Below are 25,496 nucleotides of genomic sequence, written 5' to 3' on the forward strand. Positions count from 1 at the left end.
AAGGTTATTCAATTCCCTATTCAGTAATATAAACATTAACATGATTAATGATACAGGGTGTCCAAAAAAATTTTTTTCAATTAAATTAATTGACACAAAAAGAAGAATATATGTAATTTATTTAATTCAAAATACATTTTACTGCTGTTAGAAAACAGAAATAAATGTTTATTGAACAAATAAACATTACTTTTCAATTAAATTCAATGTTCAAGCTGTCAATAAACTTTTATTTCTGTTTTCTAACAGCAGTAAAATGTATTGTAAATTAAATAAATTACATACATTCTTCTTTCTGTGTCAATTAATTTAATTAAAAAAAAAATTTTGGACACCCTGTATAATTATACATGTTAGTGATTATACTACTGAATAGGGAATTGAATAACCTTTCAAATGAGCTAGCACTCGACCCCTATTCCTATTTAAAAAAATAGTCGATTACATCATCACGGCCAAATGGATGACGTCACTAGTACGATATATATGTCAAAAAATCAGAATTTAAAAATGGAATAACTTTTGTACTCAACATTTTTTTCTAATTCTGTAAATAAAGCAGTTTACAGGGGGTCAAAATATAGTGAATAACCCTGTACTAGTACTTTACTCTTGAGTACTTTTACTTACTGTAAATAGTACTCTAGTCTTGAGCGAAATTTTTATTTTTTTAGATGCCTCGTATAAAATTGATATAATTTGATATCTGATGATTGCTTCTCAGATTTTAGACCATGCGTAGCATTTTACGAAGAATAACTTTTTTTCGTAAATTGGTAATAAAAACGTTTCCCATATTGATCCAAGTTACGCAGACACTATAATATATATAAGTGTGCAAATTATAATGTCATACTCGGGTTCAGCATAATTAGAAATAAAATACAAACATTTTTCATCAAAGTAAATATACCGATATTTTTAAAATTCTTTATACAAAACAATTGTTATTGTTTAAACAATTAATAAAGAATTAGCGGTGAAATCTGAACTTTTTACTCGAACATATTTATAAACTAACAAAAAAAGTTTTAGAACAATATAAGCTTGTTTGGTTTTTTCCGAAACAATACAAATTTTCGATCTACATTGACTCCCTATAGATAAAATTTGAAAAAAATCTTGTTGCTCTAAGCTTGAAATTTTTTTACTATTTTTGCATTGATTGTTCAGTTTAAAAAATATGACAGGCGTTTTCGATAAACACAAGTACCTACCTGACAGCTAAAGAAAATATGTGCCTCTTTGTACATAATGGGAAAACATTCAAAACCACATAGATTGTTTCCATAGCGTTGTGCAGAAGTGAATTAATATTAAGGGAAGAGTTCTTGCTTGTGTAATAAAAGAGAATGTTTCTCTTTCAGATTATCGTTAATTTATTACAAAAGATTGGTCTTTTACTCAATTTCGACTTTTCTGATATAATTAATTTCGGGAATGGAGTCAAACTCACCAGTTTTTTTTACTTTAGATTCTTCCTTTTTTCTGCACGTAAGATATTCATTGCTATTTTATTTATTTTTATTAGACTTTTATTCCGTATTTCGTATAATGTGATAAATGAAAGAATAAATATACTGTTAAAGTTCTTCTAAGAGGAAAACTTTTTCATCGCCAACAAAACCTGCATACAGCACTACTGAGACCGTATTAAAATTTCTTTTCATTCGATGCTTGTCTGTACGGCATGCAATAAAATAAATAACCAATTTAACAAAGTATACCTAAACAGAAGCCAAACCTCACAGGCTTTCCTTTTATGAAAATCTTGAAGGAATATCTTTTTTTTATTAAGTTAACCGCGTCAACCATGAAAGGTTATTGCCGGGAAAGAGTTGTACATAATATCAGATGTTTGCTTATAACAACTAATTACAATTGAGAACTTAAGCTTATTTTTATATTAGATTGTACAATTTAGTTAGTTTTACAAACTTAGTCACTTTATCACATTTACTATAGTTCAGAGCACTTTCAGATCACTTGGTAAATCACTTTGAAGTCGTTCCAGGTGATAGAGTGAGCAACTAACAATAATGTGTTCGATTGTCAGAGGAATATCACAAACATAGCACAGTTTTTGTTGTTCTTTCTTAATTAGGTACTGGTGGGTTAACCTGGTATGTCCTATTCTCAAGCGGTGTTGTATGACTTGATCTCGTCGTTTTTATGGCATTATCCCTTTTGGTGACAAATTTGGGTTGATGCGTTGTAGTTTGTTGTCGTCAAGTTTTTTTCATCTTTTCTTTTATTTATCGTTGGAAGGAGTATTTTCCTGTGATGCGTCAGTATCTTCAGAGGTGTCATCCTGAATACTATAATCTTGGTTTATTTTACTAAGTAGTTTTTTTTTATTCTTGTAATTCTAGATTTAATTGCTCTTTCGTTCAACATGGGATATATTTCAGTTAGCATATGTCCTAACCCGTGTATATTTTGTGTGTATTCTAGGGCCAGTTCTACTGGGGTGGAAGAACCGTGAACGTCTTCTAAGAATGCTAGTAATTGGGTGTAATTTAGTACATATGGTGGTGATGCATCCTGGATAAATTGTTTGACTGGTTGTAATAATGACTCAATATTAGTAGTTTCTGAAGTGGATTTGTCTAATTTGATAATTTTTTTCTTCTTTTTAATTAGCACTGGTTTTGGTTTCGTGAATTCTGTTGGTATAGTTTCTGTAGGAGTGGAGCAAGTAGGCCGGATGAAACTTCCGAGTGAGATCGTTTATTTTTATTATCGGTATCAGTGCTGACTTGAACATCCATTTCTTCTCGAGATTCGTCATTTACATGTGTAATTTGATTTTGTTCGGGGCTAGTAGATGGTATTTGTGGAAGAAAATTTTCCTCCGTTTGGGGCTTTTGAGTATTTTGGGGATAAGGGGCATTTGAGGTACAGTACGAGGAAACGTGACCAGTTTGGTGGCATTTGTAACAAGTTAGTTTATCGGAAAGAAAAATTCGGTACGAAATATTTTCAAAATCAATTAGGACGGAGTCGGGTACAGTAAAATTGCCTGTAGGTGCAAAGTAAACTTGTCTTCGAAAACTAAGTACATGGCTGTATTGCGGGTCTTGTATTCCAGCTCTAAGGAACGAAATCGGAGACATTAATTTTAAACCAAGATTGATTAAAGACTGTTCGATTATGTTATGCGGTATAGATGGACATACTTGGGATAGAACTAATCTATTAGCGGGTGTAATTAGTTTACGTGCTTTGATTATATGTTCTCTAATTTTAATTTCACCATGTTGACTTAGAAAATCATCTACAACTTATATGCTTTAAAGGTAGATGCATATTCTTCCGTTTGACATTTTGGATGAGAACAGTACATTTTTTGGATGGACTATAGTTCCTACTGCAATGGTGTACTCTTCTGTTCTTATTCAGTCTACTGCCGGTAAAATTATGGCTTGGTTTTTTGTTGGGAATTGTGTTAATGGTTGTTGCTTAGTGATGGTAGAATAAGTATTGTTTTGCTGATCGGGATTAATTGATGGACCCCTGCAGTCAGAAGTACAACCTGCCATTTTGTCAAATTTAATCTTCTATCTTTTTTTAAATTTAAATTGAACTGTCATTTCAGTAATTTTAATTTGGGTAGGTCCAACTCTGTTTATTTAAAAGTAAATAGTCGATCTAGCCATTAGCAAGATAATGACAATAGTTGAAACTAGTTTTTAAATAATTAATAAATACGAAATATAAATAGTGTTCTTCTTATGTATATAAAAAACAATGCTTCTAATCAAACTACTGCAAATTTGGAAACTGTACTTACAGCTATTAACAGATGACTGTACACTGCTTCTACATATTTCGGTTTATTATTTAAATTTACAATGTTTCTTCTGAAAACTATAAAAGTTGTGGAGCTAAAACTATAAAATTTTCGACTTTTCTACCTGAAATTTCAGGACCGGATCTTGAAGGAATATCTTTGAAAATAATAGATCATCTGTTCATTAATTGATACATTGTGTGCAAAAATTCTTTACTGAATATTTCGTTCGTTTATTATATTTTAAAATGGTCTAATCTTTTTGGCATGTTTATCATCGTTTTTTTACTATTTTTAAACCGGGTGAAGTCGAGTTCGCTCCGCTTCGTTCAGGTATATTTTAGAAGGGTACGAATTGGCTCCCGCATGAATAAGGGTAAGCTCTCATATAATCGCGGAAACATTAGACATTGTTGCCAAATCGTGTAATATTTATACTGCTTAGGAAATTTACATAGTGATATAGACTTTTTATAGGAAAATTATACTTTTAGACAAATACTTTTAGAGTTTGTTTTAGTTCAACATTGGCATATGTGGCAATTTTAACACAAATTATCGGTGTCGGCCGGTATGCGCTCGACCGTTTTGCGCTCTTACCTGAAATCGGCCGGTTTGCGCTCTACACTCTAATACCCGAAAGTTAAGTTAGGACCGAAGGGTTAGGTCTTCCTCCTTTGCCATAGATATTTCTAGAAAGGTACCTGTTTCTAACAAAAAGAGGAAATTTGAAAGAAGTGACAACGCTGGGTGATATTTTCGACATGTTTAGGTAAAATAAATTTTGTCTATGGGAGCCAATTCGGACTCTACCTTTTTTAGTTCAGGTAAAATTCTTACCATTGGGAGCGAACTCGACCCCGTCCTTTAAAGGACGCCAATATATTCTTGGCTACTCCGGTAAAGTTTTGTTATGGTAAGCTATGGTATTCGGAAAATAAAATAATTCCAAGAAAGTTCAAAATTTATTGTTTGGTAATTGGAAAATAGTGATGATTATTGTCATGAGCGCATTTTGTCGTAAAATTGATCACTTCAATGTCCTGCTTTCAAGTCCATATTGCAGTATCGCTAACACGTAGCATCTTAGAACTATTATTCTTAGTTCTAATCTAAGGTCTTTGTTGCAGAGAATGGTTTTTATTTTTACAAACGTATTTCTTGCTATTTCTATACTCTCCCTTCTTAGTCCAGGAACCAAAGCTCTTCACCTTGCAATTTTTACAGAATGGATCGATTTGCTGGAAAATTTGAGAATAAGTAGTGGATAGTCAAAGTATCAAAATCTATATGATGCCGAAAGGCGCTTTTATCATGGGGGTGGTTGCCACCCCATCTCGGAGGTGGAAATTTTTTATTATATTTTAACTACAAATATTGATAAAAACATTCATTCTAAGAAAAAAATATCCTATACATTTTTTTTGATAAAATTAATAGTTTTCGATTTATTCGCTATCGAAAGTGTTAGCTTTAGATCGAAAAAATCAATATTTTTCGATAATACTCATTTACGATTCACTAAATTTTTGCCGTAGAAAAAATTTTTTCAAACCATGTTCTTGGGAATTAAATAACCTACAGTTTTATATTTAAACATTTTTTCGTATCTCTGATTCTAATCTTTCTATTTTGAAGGAAATTGCATTCTTTACCAAAGTACAAAAATTCGTTATTCGCTTTTAACTCCAGTTTTTTTAACTAATTATTTTAAGCCAGTCAAATTTCTAGAATATATTAATAATACATAAATAGAGAAGAATGAATAAGGTCAATGACTAAAAACACCGCTAACCTACATTATTATGCTTCCAATTGGATTTCTCCTATTTATTTTTAATATATTGATTTTTTAGCCGTAACTTTTTTATTTTTTATCTTACAAAGTTAGCTAAAGAAATTTGTAGGCTTTTACAAGATCTTTAAGCCCATTAATATCAAATCTTTTTAAAATCCTTAGTCGCAAAAAGAGGTGACTTTTGAAAGGGTTTGTAAAGGTGGTTTTTGCATGTTATTACAATCAACTATTTTCAATGGGAAATAAGCCACAATTTTACCAAAAAAAAAAAATGATTTTAATAACGTTTCGACGCCCAAGTCGGCTGTCGTTGTCAAAATACAAAATAGTACTAGATTAAACAAAAATGTTGTTGCTTAGCAAAAAATTCTTCTAATAATTTATTTAATCTGACTCATTTATATCGGCAATTCAGACATGTATTATACCAATATTGATGAGTTGCGTTCCTGGGACGACTTGACTAAAAGATAGCTCATTCGATTACATGAAAACAATCTCAACTCAAGAATATCCGCCACAAAAAATCATAGCATGTGATATGTGTCTTTAAAAAGACAGATTATTTATATTTTAGTATTATTTATATAATATCTATGTAATATTAATATTATTTATAATTTAAAATAGCATAATAGTATATTAAAGTCAGAAATTGGTATTAGTTTTGAGAGTAAACTAAATGTAAGTCCAAATACTTACGATGTCGGGATAGTATCACGAGGTTTTTTCCTGGTTTTCCCTCGTGATTTACTATGGAATCTCTAGCGCCAGAATTTTTACTGCCACCGTTGTATTTGGTTGTTTTTTAAAGCCAGATCACATGCTATGATTTTTTGTGGCGGATATTCTTGGGTTGAGGTTGATTTCATGTAATCTAATGAACTCTCTTTTAGTAAAGTCGTCCCAGAAACGCAACTCATCAATATTGGCAATATCATTTTAAAGTCTTCTACTTTAAAGTGTATAATAAATGTCTGAATTGCCGATATAAATGAGCCAGATTAAATAAATTAGTAGAAGAATTTTTTGCTAAGCAACAACATTTTTGTTTAATCTAGTACTATTTTGTATTTTGACGACACACGACTTGGGCGTCGAAACGTTAATAAAATCATTTTTTTGGTAAAATTGTGGCTTATTTCCCATTGAAAATAGTTGATTATAAAAATGCCACAAGAAAATAGTTCAGAACAACAATGTTATTACAAGGTTTAATTGTCAATAGCTCACTCAATTTTTGCCGTAGAAAAAATTCTTCTAAACCACTTTCTTGGGAATTAAATGAGCTACAATTTCATATTGAAACATTTTTTTGTATCTCTGATGCTAATCTTTCTATTCTGAAAATAAAGCCATTTTTTTTAAACTACAAAAATTCGTCATTCGCTTTTAACTCCATTTTTTTAAACTAATTATTCTAAGCCGGTCAAACTTCTAGAACCAATTAATAATTCATAAATAAAGAAGAACAAATAAGGGTAATGACTAATTTTGATTAGAGTGGTGATTAGGAGGTTGCTTCTGATCACTTTTTAGCTGACAAAAATAGGGACTGACATTATTTTCATTATAAGTCACTTAATTTTTGAGGTAGAGACTTTTTTATTTCTGGAGATAGATATTTTTAAATACTTTAAAGTAGTTTCAACAAATTATCCTCTAAAAATGAATAGTTCTCCCGTCTTTTGACTTTGAAACTACAATACTTAGTATTTGACGAAGAAGAGCTAAATAATAAAATAAAGGTCGATTACTATTGGTCTTAAAGAAATTAAAAAAAAAGGTTTTGTTTAATTTCTTAAAAGATACATTTTTGTTAAGTAAAGTTGTTTTGATAAAACGAAAACTTTTTGAGTTATTAGCAGAAAACTTATTCAAAACATTGATTTTTTCGATATAAAATTAACACTAAGCGATAGCGAGTAAATCGAAACCTATTAATTTTATCAAAAAAATGTATAGAACGTTTCTTGCTTAGAATTAATGTTTTTACCACAAAGTGTCTTTAATATGGGTGCCGGGTCATGAAGGGGTGCATGGGAACGAACGAGCAGATATGTTAGCGAAACAAGGCTCGAGAAAAACTTTTGAAGGCCCAGAACCTTTCTGTGGCATCACTAAAGATGCTATGAAAAACGAGGTTCAGAAATGGCTGATAAAGAATCATCAAAATAAATGGAGAACCACTCAAGGGCAAATCCAGACTAAAAAAATAATCAAGAATATTGATAAAAAACTCTCGAACAGTTTGATGAACCTCAATAAAAGAGAGATCAAAACGGTCACTGAAATGGTGACTGGACATTGTCGTTTAAGAAATCACCTATACAAACTAGGTAAGGTGAATGAACCATGGTGCAGAAAGTGCGAAATGGAAGAAGAAACTGCCATACACATACTATGCTATTGCAGTGTGCTAGGTGATGTAAGGCAGAACTTCACTGGTCAAATGAGGTTTGAACCAGAAGAGATCTTAAAACTACCAATAAGAAAACTGTTGGCCTTCGTTGAGGCCACAGGCCTTATTAAAGTTTAAGGAGAAGAACAGGGTTTGGTACAAAGGTCTTATGACCAAGTGCCAGAGACTAACGAGTCTCGCCTGAGTTAAGAAGAAGAAGAAGAAGAGAATGTTTTTACCAACTTTTGCGGTCAAAATATAATAAAAAATTTCCACCCCCCAGATGGGGTGGAAACCACCCCCATAGTAAAAGCGCATTTCGGCATCATATAGATTTTGATCCTTGGATTATCCACTACTTATTCTCAAATTTTCAAGCAAATCGATCCATTGTGTAAAAATTGCGAGGTTTTGTCCTATTTTAAGCTTCATTACTTCGACTATATTTCTGTTGTTTGATAATTATTGTCCGAAATCCAGATTCCTTGGTATTTGTATTTATCAACCGTTTCTATAGGTACATTTCCCAAAGGTATTTTAGTTTATATAGTTTCTTTTTTTTTGTTATGATCATGTATTTGTTCTTTTTTATATTCATTTTTAGTCCGTATTTTTCACAGAATCTATTTGATTTGTTTAGCAGTAATTGTAGTTGTCCAACAGAGCTTGCCATAATCACGGTATCATCTGCATATTTTTTGTTGTTAATAGATATTCCGTTAATTATTATTCTTTCATTTTGAGATAGTAATGCTTCTTAAAAAGTGGCTTTACTATAAACATTAAACAGTAATGGATTTATAACACATCCCTGCCTAACTTCTCTAATGATTTGAATTTCTGGAATGGGTTCGTTATTTAATACAATTTATGCTCTTTGATTCCAGTAAAAGTTTTGTCATAATTGTAAGTCCCTTTTGTCTATGTTTTTTGTCTTTAGAATTTGGATTAATTTTGCATGTCTTACTTTGTCAAATGCTTTTTCAAAATCAACGTAACAAACATGTACATCCTCAATCATATCCATGCATATTTGAGCTAACCCGTTAAAAACAAATAACACCTCTCTGGTTCCTAGTCTGTTTCTGAACCCAAACTGGCTATTATCTATTTCTTCTTCCAGTTTTTTTTTGTTTATACGACCACATAATATTTTCAAGAATAAATTTGAAAATGTGACTTAATAACAATATTGTTCTGTATTCACTGCAATATTTAGCGTTTGTATTTCTAGGGTTAGCAGAAAAGTTGGAGAGTAACCATTGTTTCGGTATGTGTCCTGTTTTGTACACTATGTTAAATAAGTCTACTATAATGTCTAAGGTTTCATCATTTAGGCATTTTAAGATTTCTACTGGGATTTGATCTGGACCTACTGCTTTACCATTTTTACTAAATCCACAAGGAGATTGAATTCCTGTAGTTGGCTGTATACCATGAATCACAAAGAATATACCTTTTACGAACAAATTTTACATGTTTACTGTCTTTAATGCAATTTTAATTTCCTCTCTTAATATATTTAAATCCATAGCCTCTTCTACTTCTATGTCCATCTGTTCTGTTCTATTATCTATGAACAATGCATTGATAACTGTATCACTTAGGGGTGGTCAAAAAGTCACAAACTAGACCGGTTCTAAATCGGCTCCAATCCCATCTTGAAACATAGAAAAAAATCTGATCGGTGTAACTTTTTCACACACCTATTATAGTCGAGGCATTGAAGGATTGAAGTGTCGATTTTTTGCAGTAAGACGGATTTTATTGCGGATTGGTGCGTTTGATTCGTGAGAATGTCAGGAAATTTTGTGAACTAATGTAATGAATAAGAAATTTTAAATTGAATTTGTGCATAAGAAAATGCATTTAAAAAATGCATTTCGGTAAATAATGGGAAAAATTGAGTCAATTTTCTTACTCGGGGGGTTTTTGGGGTCGCTGAAAACGAATATGAGGTCGGCGAGAGTGTGAAAACTACTTGGTGCCTGCAGCGGGTCTAATAAACGTCTTCCTCTGGAGTATTATGGTAATTTGTTAAATAGTTGGCCCAAACTTGTAACTCGGGGGTTTTTGGGGTCGCCGAAAATGAATATGAGGTCGGCGAGAGTGTGCAAAGTATCTGGTGCGTAAAGCGTGTGTAATAAACGTCTTCCTCTGGAGTATTACGGTAATTTATCATATAATTAGTTTAAACTCGTTACTCGGGGGGTTTTTGGGGTAATCTATTTCCTTCGATGTAACTATAGAGATCGAAAAGGTTGGTATTTTTATTATAAATAAACATAAAATTTTATTATTATAATATATTTATGGATAAAAAAGTTCATTATATAAAATTTATCGTAATTTAGCTTTAAAATTCATTTTCTTCATCATTATCATCTTCTTCTTCATTATTGAATTCCTCTCTCGAGTCCAATGCAATATTGGTGCAATCAGACCCTGCACAATTTTTGCAGGTTAAATTAAAAACTAACCCATGCTTCCTGCACCCGCATGAGTTGCCGCAGTCTGACTTACCACTACAGAATATTAAATTTAAAATGTTTGGAGAACCAGGTGGCTGAGTCATTCTAAATGGAATTAATACATTATTTTGTAATTCCCATCCCCAATCGGTTGGGTTCATGTTACTGTCCTCTTCATGCAGCCAAATTTGTGTTTGTAAATATACCCTTTTTAAATGCTGGGTAAATGCATCAACAGATGCAAGAATTTTTCCAATGACAATCTTTTTATTTTTGGCAATAGCCATTAAGTACATTCTATGTCTAATAATTTTCTCTCAAGGCAAAACCACATCATCCACTTGCGCCTTAATTTAAATTGCTTTAAATGATATGAAATTAGAATTTAGTCGTTGCGATATTTATTTTCAGTTACCCCAAAGACACCCGAGTAACAAGTTTTGGTCAATTATTTGACAAATTATCATAATAGTCCAGAGAAAGACGTTTATTACACCTGCTGCAGGCACCAGGTAGTTTGCACACTCTCGCCGACCTCATATTCGTTTTCAGCGACCCCAAAAACTCCCCGAGTAAGAAAATTGAGTCAATTTTTCCCACTATTTACCGAAATGCATTTTTGAAATGCATTTTTCTTATGCACAAATGCAATTTGAGATTTCTTATTCATTACATTAGTTCACAAAATTTCCTGACATTCTAACGAATCCAACGCACCAAACTGATCACAAAACCAACGCAAAAATCGATAGTAAGGCCTTTTTTTATGCTTCAATGCCTCGACTACTACAGATACAGCCACAAACATTTTCCCCTGAAAATATACTTTTTCCGCGTGTATCCTTGGCAATTATGTAATAGGATATAGACTGTTTTTTTAGATTGACACATCTACAGTTGGCTTAGAATGTCCTTGATCTACAGGAACGTTTTTATTATTTTTTCAGAATCTCTTGTAGATTAATTTCTTCAGGTGTATAGGCACTACTTAGTAAAAATGTCGATATGAATCTATATTTAAAAAGACATTTGAGCACTTTCACTAGAAGGTCATATACAAGACTAGTTATTTAACAAAAGTTGTACATTTCGACAGAAATTGAGTGAAAATGCTTAGCTTTGTCAATATTCTTTTATTAGAACATAGAAGAAAGAATGGAATGTTAATAGACACATTTATTAAATAATTTATTATAAACCTTACAGGCGATGAATATACAATTATTGTTTATACAATTCCTAAGAGATTCAATAGTTTTTTATAAATAAAAAAAATGTATACACGATACAGAATAAACACTAAAATTTACTGTTTCAAGTTGTTTTTGTTGTTAACCATAATAAAATTACTAATTGACCAAATTTGTCGGTCCATTACTTTCTTCGTAATCTCTACAGATTAATAAAGCTAAATTGACTTGGTTACAGTAAATAGGGACTTCGAATTATAGTCGAAGAATATAATACATTTTATAGGAAATTTTAAGGTGCGGTCCAATTTGCATTTTGTATATAGCCTTAATAGAAAAGCGAGATTTGTAGATAGGTACATATAAATCAGTAAACAAATACTAGAATTTTATAGCCAAAACGTACTGTGATATAGAATTCCAGATACAAATTCCAAACATACAACAATAGGATACAGAGAATACAATGATATGTAGATCATTCATCAGCTTCTTAGATTACCAAGAAAATATATCTAGTATTTAATCAACCATTACATCTTCAGTGTTTCGATTTAATCTACAAATCTATAAATCTGCAATGCATTTTATAAGAAGCCCTGAAAAAATCTGCATCCTAAACTGCTACTTATACAGTGGCTCATACTTAAATGATGCAGTCGTTACTCAATAATACTAGCTTGTGCCACTGGCTCAGTATTTATTAAAAAAAATTGCATACCGAAATTAAGTTACTATAAGTGTTCTAAAATAGCATAAGCTATTTTTTGGTTACTAAAGAACTAAAAGTCTTCCTTTGTAGGTAGATGGTATGTATATAATTTATTTTAAAAATTTTTTTGTCTAAAAAAGATCCAAGTTGGACTTAAAGTGGGTACATCACTGGTACGATACAAACAAACGTTTTCGGACTAATCAGTCCAACATCAGGTTAAAGTTCCAGATCCAAAGTAGTTGAAACTAGCTACTGTAGTAGGTAAGATGAAGACCCCATTTTGGGTTAATTACACTTAAATCTTGTATCATCGACTTATTGTCACTCTCGATGTAGCCGAAATGGCTTATTTTTTATACTGGTGAGGTAATTCGACCTACCACAGTAGCTAGTTTCAACTCTGGAATCTGGAATCTGGATCTGGAATGTTAACCTGATGATGGATTGATTAGTCCGAAAACGTTTGTTTGTATCGTACCAGTGATGTACCCACTTTAAGTCCAACTTGGATCTTTTTTAGAAAAAATTTTAAATAAATTATATACCATCTAGAAAGGAAAATTTTTACTTCTTTAATAATTTTTTTTATGGTATACAGCCAATGAGAGGGAATCTTTCCTTTTATATTATTTTTTGGTATTTCAAATACACCTTTCTTCTTCTTCTTCTTCTTATTCTTTTATATAGGTAGTACGACCTATTTTTCTTCAACGGTGCCTTTCATTCTGCCCCTAAGTTGTCATTCCATCTTTTCCTTGCGCGTCCTATATTTCTCCTGCCTAACGGTGACTTGTCACTGGCTATTCTTACTATCCTTGATTCAGACGTCCTGCTTGTCTGCTCATTCTACTTTTATTTGTTCTTTACCCAGGTATTTATATTTTCTACCCCACATATGCGTCTGATTTCCTCACTTCTTACCCTATCCTGAAGTCATTTTCCAGCAATCCTTTTAAGGTCTTCATTTCGTTGGTTTCCAGATTTCTTCGTGTTTTGCTTGTATCTGGTCTTGTTTCGGCCGTGTAAGTCATAACTGGCCTAATAACGGACTTACATATACATGTATTTGGGCCTTCGTTTCCAATCTTAGGTGTTTGTTTTTGTCCAAATTGTGTCGTTTAGGCATCCGGCCGTTCTACTTGCTTTAATTGTTTGGTCTTTTACCTCTTCTTTGATACTGTTGTCGGCTGATAGATTCATTCCCAGATATTTGAAAGTCATTACTTGTTGTATAATTTGAATGTCTATTTGCATCTTATTGGTTCTTTGGCAATTACTAAGCTTTTGGTTTTTTGGGCTGATATTTTCATATTCATTTCTTTAGCGTTAATGTTGAGCTCTTGCAATAATCTTTGTTGGTCGTCTTCGAACTCTGCTACTAACACGGTGTCATCAGCGTAACAGAGTATTTTTATCTCTCTATTGCCCATTTTGTACCCTCTTTATTTCACTTGTTTTATTATTCCTCCACCATACTTCAATAATTTTAAAATATTCATTTATTTTATGTATGATTTTTATATCACAGCTAAAATGATGATGATAAGATGAATCATTACACAACTTATCAATTTGAAATTTGCTAAGTAGGCATTGCAGTAAATTCATATTGCAGTTATTTTTATGTTTAATTTGAGATTACAAAGTATTTAATCGGAAAGTAACAGAATTATTCAAGAATGGGTGGCCAAACTACGACTTGTGAAATAAATTTAATTATTACTTGCCATCGAAATTAATGCCTATAGCCACAGATACATACCCAAAATTGTAAATAAATGTCAACAGATCAGCACATTTTTTAACATTACCGAAATGACAATAGATTGGAAAATAAATGAAGGTTAGTTGCAAACATGATTTTTAGCGAACGTGAGGACACATGGATTGTTAGAGAAATGGCAAATTATGCCAGAAAATTGCACCAAAATTGCGAGATGCGATTGAAAAGACATTTTTGAAAAATATGTAACCCTGAAACAATTAGACAAATATTATAAAAGAATAATCGATATTGTAGAACTGCTACAAATAAACCTATTATTAGCCAAAGAAATAGGCGTATTAGACTTGTGTTCACCAGTTAGCATATTGACAAAGTTTCGAACTTTTGGAATTTAGTAATATTTGCTGATAAAACGAAACTTGTGAACAAAACTGGTGAAAATAATTTGTTTGGAACAACCGATGGAAAAATATTGGCGTGAAGAAAGCCGAATGAAGAACTAAAATTAAAAAGTATGGAAGGTATAAGTAAAAAAGTACGTAAGAGGTGGGTTGATGATGTGGGGAAGTATGTCGTCTGCAGGAGTAGGTAACACTTATTTTATTGAAGGGAATGTAAACCAATATATATATTTGGATATACTAAGGCAGCATCTTGCTGCTAGTGCTCAAAAATTAGGTATCAATAACAATTTTACCGGTTTTATTAGTATAACGATTCAAAATACACGTGTTATGGGTCATATCGGGTTCGTAATTGGTTGCTTTATGATTACCAAAGTGTCATTAAAACAGCAGCCCAATCACCAGATTTGGAAGTTATTAAAAATTTGTGGTTGGCATTAATTATAAAGTAAATAGTGCCCCAATATCAAATAGAAATAAATTGAAACTAAAAATTACTGAAGCTTGGGACACAATTTCCCCAGAGTATACTAGAAAGTTGGCCGAATCAATGCCTAGACGGCTACAGGCTGTAATTGATAATTAGAGAGGACCTATAAAATATTAGCAATCATTTTTCAATGTGTCGAGTTTGTTTTCTTTATTAGTTTTCTTGTTTTACAGTTTGCATTATTTTAGCCGTGACATCAAAAGCATACGTAAGATAATTAAATATTTGTTGTTATTTAAGTATGGTATATTTATGTTGTAATCCAAAAATAGCTTATGGTACTTTAAAAGACCTATAGGGGAATGGGGGCATGACGGGGTCTCGAGGTAAGACGGGGTACCGCACACAAACAAGAAACTACACGTTGGTGAATAGCATGCAGTAACTCAATAGGAAGAGTCATTCGACTAACGGTCCCTGCAAGAGAAACCGTGAATGAGAGTGCACGCGTTTTTTGTTTACAAACGGAAAACTGTTTTAGCGATCCGTTGATCTAATTTTGTGCAAGGACAACCATCGTTATTTTAAGGTAATTATGATCACCTCATTAATGTCTTTTTTTATCGTTGTTTACTAGTATTCTTATTTTGATAATGGCATATTGTTTGTGTGAATACGTTAAACATTTAATTAGTGAATTTTTTTTTTGTTCAAAGTTACCTTTTGAGGCAAGATGGGGTATTGGGTGCGGGGTATGATGGGACATTGGTGGTAAGTCTGGGTTAATTTAAATTTCTTAATAAATAACATTGGATTATTATTTTAGATAACCCTGGGTAGGCTGCCAGATCTGTGGATGTTGAGCTCACAATGCTTGTGCTAGGGTGGACAATGAAGATCTGGAGCAAATACACATTTTTGTTTGTTTTGTGAGAATTAATTAGCATCACCATCATGCCCCAATTCCATTACCCCATCATACCCCATAGTATGGGGCAAGATGGTTTTTCATAATGTTCTTATTAATGGCTAATTGTTGAAAAATGTGATAGGTTGATTTTCCAAAGATTGTACCAAATCATAGTTAGATTAATGACGTAACGTGCCATCAATTAGTAATAGTAATAAACGTAGTAATTATGTTGTATTTTTGTTATTTTCCTTAGCTACCCCATCATACCCCCCTTCCCCTAGTCATTTAATTTCAGTATGTAATTTTTTTCTAATAAATATTGAGCCACTGACACAAGCTAGTTTTATTGAGTAGCGACTGCACCATTTAAGCTGTGAGCCACTGTATATAAACAGTAGGTTTGTTCCAACCCTTCACGAAAACCGTTCTTGCACGGTTACGAGTATGCGCAGTAACGAAAAATGTGTTATTGAGCATAATTATTCGTTATTACCCATGCGCGTAACGATTCAAGAACGGTTTTGTATCGAGTTGGAACAAACCTAGTAATGTACGGTAGCGAGACCTGTACACTTAAAGTAAGTTCGGTTAACCGTATTGAAACGGTTGAAAGGTGGTGTCTCAGAAGGTTGCTTAAAACTTCATGGGCTGCTTAAAACTACCAATGAAGAGGTGTTACAAAGGGCTAAAACCAAAAAAGATCTTCCAGACATCGTTAAATGGCGAAAAGACATTTATCTAGACTATATTTTAAGAGACGACAAATATAAACTTTTATAAACCATTCTAATGGGCAAAATTGTAGGTCGGAGGTGACCAGGTCGCAAGCGACTCATGATTCAGAGACATAAGAAACTGGTGCGACATATATACATGCTATCAGTTCAAGAATAAACAGATCAGAAGAAGGATCCTTATACATTATACATAATTCAACCAGCACGGACGCTTTATAACGTACCGTACCAAAAGAAGAAGAACAAGAAGTAGAAAATGGACACAGATTGAATGAGAAATTAACAGATGCTAAAATTATAAATTATTAATAAAGAATGGTACAACACTATGGTATTTCATTATTACACAGGAGGAAGTAGACACAACAAGAAGCTGCGCATATCCAATATTGGACACAATAGGCTACACAATACAAAATATAAAACAGAATAATCTGCCAATTGAAACACACCTTAATATATCTTATTAAATCTAGTTTTATATGGTGAATTTCTTAATAATTTCATTTCTAGTTTTATGGTTCTGTATAATGGGTGTACGTACAAATAGTCCCTGGACAAAATAGTCCCAGACAAAAAATCCCCACAAATATTATCTACAAATAATTCTCAAATAAATAATCCCCGGACAAAAAATCTCCACAAAAAAAATACGGCCAAATAATGCCCACACACTTTTTTGGACAAAATATCCCCACAAAAAATTCCGAACAATATATGTTTTTTTAAAAATAGTGGAAAATATGGGGAACGAGCTAAGGCTATGAGAATCACATTATAATAATTATTCACTTAAATCTCTTTCTCGCTCTGCTTGAAATAACTCTGTTCAAAACATTGCCTATTCGTGATGATAACTGCTGGTCCTGAAAACGATAATTTTGATAAAACGAAAATGATTACAAGTGCAAAAAAACCTGTTCCTTTTTTGTAAATTTTACGTAAACAATATTTAGTTATCAGTTTTAATTCAATGCCAGCAACATTTTTCGTAATAGCGCAAAAAAATTTCATGAATGCACACAGATCCTCAATTACGATTTTTTTAAAACCAGATATCGAATAGTAGCGTCCATAAATTTGTTCCCAAAAGCGCCAAAAAGCTCCATATTATCGAAAGAATGTGTATAACTTACCTCTCAATGCATGGTTCTGGCATTAGAATTGAAATTAATGTACCTAGTTACTAATTACGTTCACGGTAGGGCAGTCAATGAGGGTATTTGGCTCCGAATGCCAACCTACTACATCGATTTACTTGATATTTTCACAGTAAGTAGGGAATAGCTCATGAAAGAAAGTCTACCCTATGCCGATGTGGGCTTTTATCTTGGGGGTGGTTCCCACCCCCTCTCTGGAGTAAAACATGTTTTGGTTAAAATAGCCGCGGAAGAGGTTAGAGAACCTAATTTTAAGCAAAAACTGTTCTATAATTATTTTTTGACAACTCGATACTTTTTGAGTTATTCGTGGTTGAAAATTGGCCATTTTTATTGAAAAATTACATCTTTTCAAACGGATTTTTGTGAATACCTTAAAAACTATGCATCTAACAAAAAAAACTATGTAAAATATTTGTGTAGGTTATAAAAAAACAAAGAGATTCGTTTCTTCATAAATCTTCTAGTTAAAATAGAAAGAGGGACATGGTAGGTAAGAAGAGTTTGTTTTCTTGCTGCATGCTCAAATCGGTGTATTCAACTTGAAATAAGAGAGAAACGGTCTATTTTAGGTGTATAATGATACTTACAAATTTTATAGTACTTGAAAAAACCTTTAAAATGAACAATACTAAATGTCGATTAAATTCAAACTAAGCGAAATATTCTGCAAAAAAGTTGATGACTAATGTATTTTAAGAAGGAATGAGAACTATAATTAACCCCTCATCCCTCTGAATTTAAATACATCGTTTCCCTTCTACAATACTTTTTATCATAGTGTTATTTCTATGTTCAAAAAGTTGGACTGGTTTAAAATGAATGGTTTTTGAAAAGAATAATATCAAATTATAGAGCGCATTTTTAAATTTTCTTAAAAATATTCCTTTTCCATGTAATCCGAAACTGTGAAGATATACGAAAAAAGATACCACACAAAAATGTAGGGTTTTTTAGATAAAAATTTCCTTTTTATTTTTCGTTACTGTATCTCTTATCATTTTCAAGTTACATGGAGAAAAAGGAAGATTTAAAAAAAAAATTTAAAATGCTCTCTATAATTTGACCTTTTTTTTTTAAAACCATTCATTTTAAACGCGACCAACTTTCTGAACATAGAAATAACACTATAGTAAAAGGTATTGTAGAAGGAAAACGATGCATTTAAATTTTAATGGATGGGGGTTAAAATTACTTCCCATTTTTTCTTAACACACATTAGTTATCAATTTTGTTTGCAGCATATCTCGCTAAGTTTTAACGTAATGGACCTTTAATATAGCTCATTTTAAAGGTCTTTTCAAGCACTACAAAAGATATTGGTAGCATTGTACAACTAATATCGACCGTTTCTCTGTTAGTTCAAGTTGAATACACCAATTTGAGAATGTACCAAAAAACAAACTATTTTCACCTACCATATTTTATATCTTTTTTATTATATCTGGAAGAGTTATAAAAGTAACTGTCTCTGTGTTTTTTTAAAACTTACAAAAATGTTGAATATAGTTTTTTTGGTTAGATGCATAGTTTTTAAGGTATTCGCAAAAAACCTTTCGAAAAGGTATTATGTTTCAATGAAAATGACCAATTTTCAACCACGAATAACTCAAAAAGTATTGATTGTCAAAAAAAATTATAGTAGTGGTTTTGCTTAGAATTAGGTTCTCTAGCGAATTCCGTGATAATTTTACCCAAAAAATTTTCCACCCCTGAGAAGGGGTGAGAACCACCCCCAAGATAAAAGCACACATCGGCGTAGGGTAGACTTTGATTTAGGAGATAAATAGAGGCTAGACCCAAAATTTCATTAAAATCCATGCAGTAGGATAGAATTCGGAGATAATATCCTATTCTTGCTCCCGTTGACTGACGTACGGGAATACTTTTGAGAACTGTTCGGAAGCGCAAATATTTCTTGGGGATGTGTTGTCCGGAATCTTTTGTGGGGATATTTTGTCCAAAAAAAGTGTGGGGATTATTTGACGGGAATTTTTTGTGGGGATTTTTTTTCCGGGAATATTTGTCTTGGAATAATAATTCGTGGGGATTATTTGTGGGGATTTTTTGTGGGATTATTTGACCTAGATTCGTATACTGATAGTTTTTTTGTATTTTAATAAATACAAATGTCTAACGTTCGTACAAAATGACTAACATAGGCATACGGGATTTAACTTAAATCACTGGAAACAAATAAATATTTACACTACATAAGCTGATCCGTAATAATCCTGGTGTCTATTGGTAAGCTAATCCTCTTACTGCCTCGTTTCTGGTCAATACTTAGAACTTCGAAAGTGTTTATACTTATACTAAGTTGCCTTTGATTCTCTTCTTCTGCTGATGACGGTGGTGGCATTTCCACTCTAGGAATTTTCAGTGTCGATAAAATTCTTAAAAAATAAAAAAGATAGAGTTAAATTATTTAATAGATATAAACAGGCTATAAAAAATTAATTCAAATATATCTGAAGACAGATGATTGCATTTAGTTTCAATTCGAATGCCACCATTGCTCTACACGTATTTAAAGTTAATCAACTCTCATCAGGAACCACCAGTGGTTCCAAGGACAATCAAACCGTACATCGAGATAAGATACGTCCTGAAGAGGTGTTAAATCACCTAAAACAGGACAAACCCAATCCAGAGAATAATATACAAAAGAAAAGCATCAAATCAACCCACAGCAGATCATCATCAGGTACACTGGTGGTAGTTCAAACTAAATAAAATAAAAATAAAAATAAAAATAAAAAATAAAAATAAAAAATAAAAAATAAAAAATAAAAACGTTTATTGCCTTAATAAAATTTATAATTCATTATCTTAAGATATTTCATTTTCTTCTTTTAAGTGTTCCGCTGGTGCACCACTTCCTTTGTCCTCCATCCTTTCGGTGTTGATTCTTCACTTGTTGTTTCCTGGACTTCTTCTTCTGTAGGTACTTTTTCTGGCATCGTACCTACTTTCCTGACCGGTTTGCAACCACCTGGCTATTGTCTGATCATATAATCGATCAGACGATGTTTTTCACGAAACATCCTCTGGGCCCTGTTATTCTCGAGGATGTTCCTGGTCTTTAGGAGTCTTCTTGTGGCCTGGTGGAAGAAGTACTGTGTCCTTTTCTCAGCCACCTCCCTCAGTGGTGTGTACTGGAGCCTTTCTTGGATGGTTGCATTCGTCACCCGGTCCTGCCATGCTGTGCCGTCGATTATTCTGTAGCATGACGTTTCTGTCGCTTCGAGTTTCTTCCAGTTGCTGTTGGCGGTTGAACTCCATATTGGGACTGCATAAAGCATAGTCGACCTGACGTATGCTTGATATAGTTGAATCTTCTTCTTCTTCGTTAGTGGAGATGACCTGAAAATGTAAGGCAGAATTAGTTTTTTACTAATTGTGGCTCTCTTCTTAATTTGCTTTGTATGCAGATGGAAGTTCATTTTTCTGTCTAGATGGACTCCTAGGTACTTCACTGAGGGCGTGGCTGGTATAACGTTTCCTCTCATCGTCAGTTCTGCCGCTGGTGGGTTGGGTTGCTGCGTAAAGATGGTGAACTGTGTCTTCTCCGCGTTTATCTTGATTTTCCATTTATCCGTGAATTCTGCAATCCTCTCTAGGTGGCCTTCTAATGTTTGGATGATTCTTCTGTCCTGTTTGCCTGAAGTGTAGATTGCTGTGTCATCTGCATACAAAGCTGTACTGGTTCTTGCGTCTGTTGGTAAATCTGAAACAAAAATGTTATACAAAACGGGAGATAAAATACTGCCTTGTGGCATCCCTTCTTGAATTTGTTGTATCCTGGACATCTTTTTGTCAGCTGAAACATGAAAAGTTCTATTAGTTAAATATGTGTCACAAATATTAACTATATAATGAGGTAATCTAGCCTTGTCCATTTTAAAGATGAGTGCTTTCTTCCAGACTGTGTCATATGCCTTTTCTATGTCCAGTATTGCCATCCCTGTTTTCTGTTTTCTGTTGAACCTGATTTTGGTGTCGCTGACAACTCTTGCGAGTTGTAGTTCGCAGTTTCTTCCTTTTCTGAATCCGAATTGGTCATCTTGGATGATGTTTCTTCTTTCAGCGTGTTTGATGAGCCTCTTGAATATGATTTTTTCCAGGATTTTTCCTAAGGGTTCCAGCAGTGATATTGGTCTGTAGCTTTCTGGTCTTCTTCCATCTTTTCTTGGCTTCAGGAGAGGTATCGTCTTTGAGTGTTTCCAGTTGTTTGGGAAATGAGCTTTCTCAAGGCAATACTTGAAAATGTAGTACAGTTGTACTATCATTTTCTTCGGTAGTTCCTTGAGGACGATGTTGTGGATGTCTTCCTGTCCTGGAGCTCTGGATCCTTTGAGTTTCTTGATGATCCTGTGGACTTCTGATGGGTGTAGATGGTCTTCTTCTTCTATCACGAATTGATTTCTTTCTGAAATCCTGTTGTAGGCCCTGTTTACTTCGTTTATGGTCTGCTGGTCCGACATGTGTTGATTTTGCCTGTGTGTGGCTTCCAGTTTTCTTGCAATTGCATCTGCTTTTCTTTGGGCCTCGTAGTGTGTTCCTTCCTCGTCCGTGATAGGTGGCATTTTCTGTTTTCCTCTTTTTCTGGCCTTCATCATTTTCCAGACGTTTCCTTGATTTTCTTCGGCTTTTCTGATGATGTTGTGCCATTTGTTCTCGTTGATGCTGGTCAGTCTTGTCCTTATTTCTGCTGACAGTTCGTCGCTGTAGTCCTTGTAGTCTTGTCTTCTTGTCCTTTGGTAAGCCCTTCTTGCGTTGTTTCTGTCTCTGATTAGGTCCTTGACTTCATTTGGAATGATGAGTCCTTTGTTGTTTGTCTTCTCTCTTGGGATGTTGTCCTTCATAGCTTGTTGTATTTTCCTGGTGATTTCTTCTATTTTTCTTTCTATTTCTTCTGTTGTTTCAAATTCTCTTCTCATCTGGAATTGATTGATTTGTCTTCTGAAGTTTGGCCAGTTTGCTTCTTTCCATTTCCATCGTTCTTCTGGTTCAACAGTAGGGAGGTCTGTTCTTGACGTCGTGGTGCCTGTTACTGGTTTGTGGTCAGAACTGCATTCAAAATGAGTTCTGACGTCTTCTACGATGATGTTCTTCGTGATGAATAAGTCCAGTGTGTTGTTGCGTTGTCCTCTTATTGGATTTATCCTAGTGGGTTCGTCAGGTGCGAACAACATTTTTTCTCTGTCTTCGCAGTATCTGAAAAGTTGTTCACCTTCTCTGTCCGTGTCATGGCATCCCCAGTTGATGTGGTGGCAGTTGAAATCTCCAGCTATGACTACTGTCTCTTCTGTGTTGAACATTTCTTCTATTTCACCTAAGTCTAGGTCTACTCTGAAGGGCCTGTAAACTGAAAAAATATTAATGTTTCCTATTTTGATTCCAATATTTTCGAAATTTTCAGTTTCGACGTCTACTTGGTTCCATACGATGTGATTTTTCACGTAGATGGCCACGCCTCTGTGGGTGTTTCTTCCGATTCCCTCGTAGTTAGTTATCCTCGGTAGTTGTGTTGTAGTTTGAAATCTCGTTTCGGACAGGCATATGACATCAGGTTGAAGACGGATCACCATTTCCCTTAATTCGTTTGTTCTTAGCCTTAGGGAGGCTATGTTGAATTGTAGAATTTTTAACTTCTTATTTGTCATTGTAGAGAGCTTCGTATCTTGCTAAGATCTCTCCTCTTGTCCTAAGATCTGTGTGTCTTCTTAATTCATCTCTAAGTTCCTTTAGAAGTTGAATTGTCCTGTCGTAATTGCATAGTTCGTTGATCTCCTGCCATAATTCCTTTATTTCTTCTTGCTTTTGTTGATTAGATGCCTGTCGTGGTTGATAGGAGTTTTTAGCGGTTTGTGCGTATGACATACCGCTAGAAACGTTCCTGTAAGTCGATGGGTGTACTGGTCTGCTTGGAGGAGCTGCCTGACGATGTTGTTGGTTTCTGAGATTCTTCTGAGCCTGAAAATCAAGATATTGGATATGTTTAATACACATTTGATAGTTAGATGTGTGGTTTTCACCACAGTTACAACATTTAACATTGTTGACTTTTCCTTTTGGTAAAGGGCAGTCTCTTGTGCTGTGGTTTGATGCACATTTCATGCATCTAGCTGGTTTAAAGCAGTTTCGGGCACTATGTCCAAAATCCTGACAGTTGTAACACTGTGTTGCTCTTTGTGGACGGCTGTATGTATCCCACCTAACTCTGATGTTCTGAACTCCAGTGATCTTCTTTATGTCCTTCAGGTCTTGAGACTTAGGTACCTGCACGAGGTAAGTACTTCCGTCTAAGCCACTTTTAGGTTTTAGTGCTGTTATCTTCGCTTCGATTCCAGCGTCTCTCATTTCTTGTGTAACTTCGTTCAGGTCCATCCTAGGTGCTGCTCGCATAATGATCTTTTTCGTGATAACTTCTTTTTGCGAGAAGGTATGGAATCCTAAATTTTCCTTAACTAGGTTCTCTTTAACCTTGTTAAAATCGTCCATACTTGTAGTAAAGACTCTTGTACCGCTCTTACCCGCAGGGGCAATAGAAAAGTTCTTATGCCCTAGCAAAGCAGTTAAGTTCTTTACTAAGTTGGTATAGTGTCCTATACCATTCTGAAGGACGATAGGAGGAATTCTTGTCTTCTTTTCTTGCTGTGTTGGATTTTCGTTGCCTGAGTTTTGAAGATCAGGACGCTTGAATATTTCGAACACGTTGCTTGTCGGTATACCGGATGAAGTTCCTGCTCTACCGCGTGCGTCGATAATATTTTCGCTTCCTGATTTCTTCGAAACTTTTGCCATCTGGAATCCGTCTTGGTCCATGACTTCAATGTTTGAGGTTGCCATTTCTTCTTTAGGGTCCTTCTTTTCTTCTGTAACTTGTTTTTTGGTTGTTTCCTGTGTTTTCGTTCTTGAAAGTGTACCTCTATTCGAGGTTGTCCTGTAGTTTTTGAATTTGTTAACTAAATCCTTAGTTAAGCTTGTTCTTTTCGTATTAGCAATGCTAGTACATTTGATTATTCTGCACGACCGTTTAAATGGTTTAGCAGAAGGAATTTGGTTAGTCTTGACAAAGACTAATTCATTGATTTGGGGCACGGATTTCTCCGATTCCTGAATTTTTTCTAATTTTGCCGTATTTTCCAAACCGCTCGGTCTACCGTCCGATCGGCCAGATATACACCAAAACTTAGAAGAAAATAGCTCAGTCTAGTTCGCAAGCGAATAGAGTGACAAGGTTAGAATGTTCAGAATAGTACGTGTTTCCAGTACGAGTCGTCACAGTCTAGTTTCAAACTAAAATAAAATACAATCTCTTTTAGTTGTTTTACTGATAAATCTGACCTGAGTACGCTAGTAGCGACCTCTGCTCGAAGCAATAAGGAATTTGAAGATTTCTCTTCGATAGTGAAATAAGTGAAGCTTAAATTTAAAATTTACTGGGAATTATTGATACTCCATTAAAATGTTACATTTTTTAAGCCGCACTGTGCATTTGTTAGAGGAGTCAAATTTATTTCTATAATGTGTAGGGGGGATCAGTAGAAGCTTAAGTTCAAGTTTTTGGGGTCACCACCCTTGTCCCCCGGTCGCCATCTTGGAAATGTGCAAAGGGATTTCGCGCTATATCTCGTAAACTACAAACCCTACGGAAAATCTAATTAAACCTGGAATGTAGCAAATTAAATTTTCTACAATTTTGTTTCTATTACTTTTTATCATCAAGTGACCAACAAAAAAGATATAAAC

The 25,496-nt window shown here is 33.7% G+C and overlaps 1 protein-coding gene across 2 annotated transcripts in view; it reads right to left on the reverse strand.

Annotated features, from left to right (window-relative positions):
• Window positions 1-11,624: 11,624 nt before the first annotated feature.
• The window catches only part of LOC114324749 (proton-coupled folate transporter), a 72,327-nt gene continuing 58,455 nt past the window's right edge, over window positions 11,625-25,496 (reverse strand). Inside the window, exon 7 of one of the 2 annotated variants that reach the window (XM_028272580.2) lies at window positions 11,625-20,134. In XM_028272580.2, the coding sequence (XP_028128381.1) occupies window positions 19,948-20,134 (187 nt within the window). In that variant the 3' untranslated portion in view covers window positions 11,625-19,947. Of the gene's footprint in view, window positions 20,135-20,521; window positions 21,105-25,496 lie in introns of those variants that run through there. The other variant, XM_050656010.1, reaches the window with a different exon arrangement.

The sequence above is a fragment of the Diabrotica virgifera genome, chromosome 1 (genome assembly GCF_917563875.1).
Source record: "Diabrotica virgifera virgifera chromosome 1, PGI_DIABVI_V3a".
NCBI lineage: Eukaryota > Metazoa > Arthropoda > Insecta > Coleoptera > Chrysomelidae > Diabrotica > Diabrotica virgifera.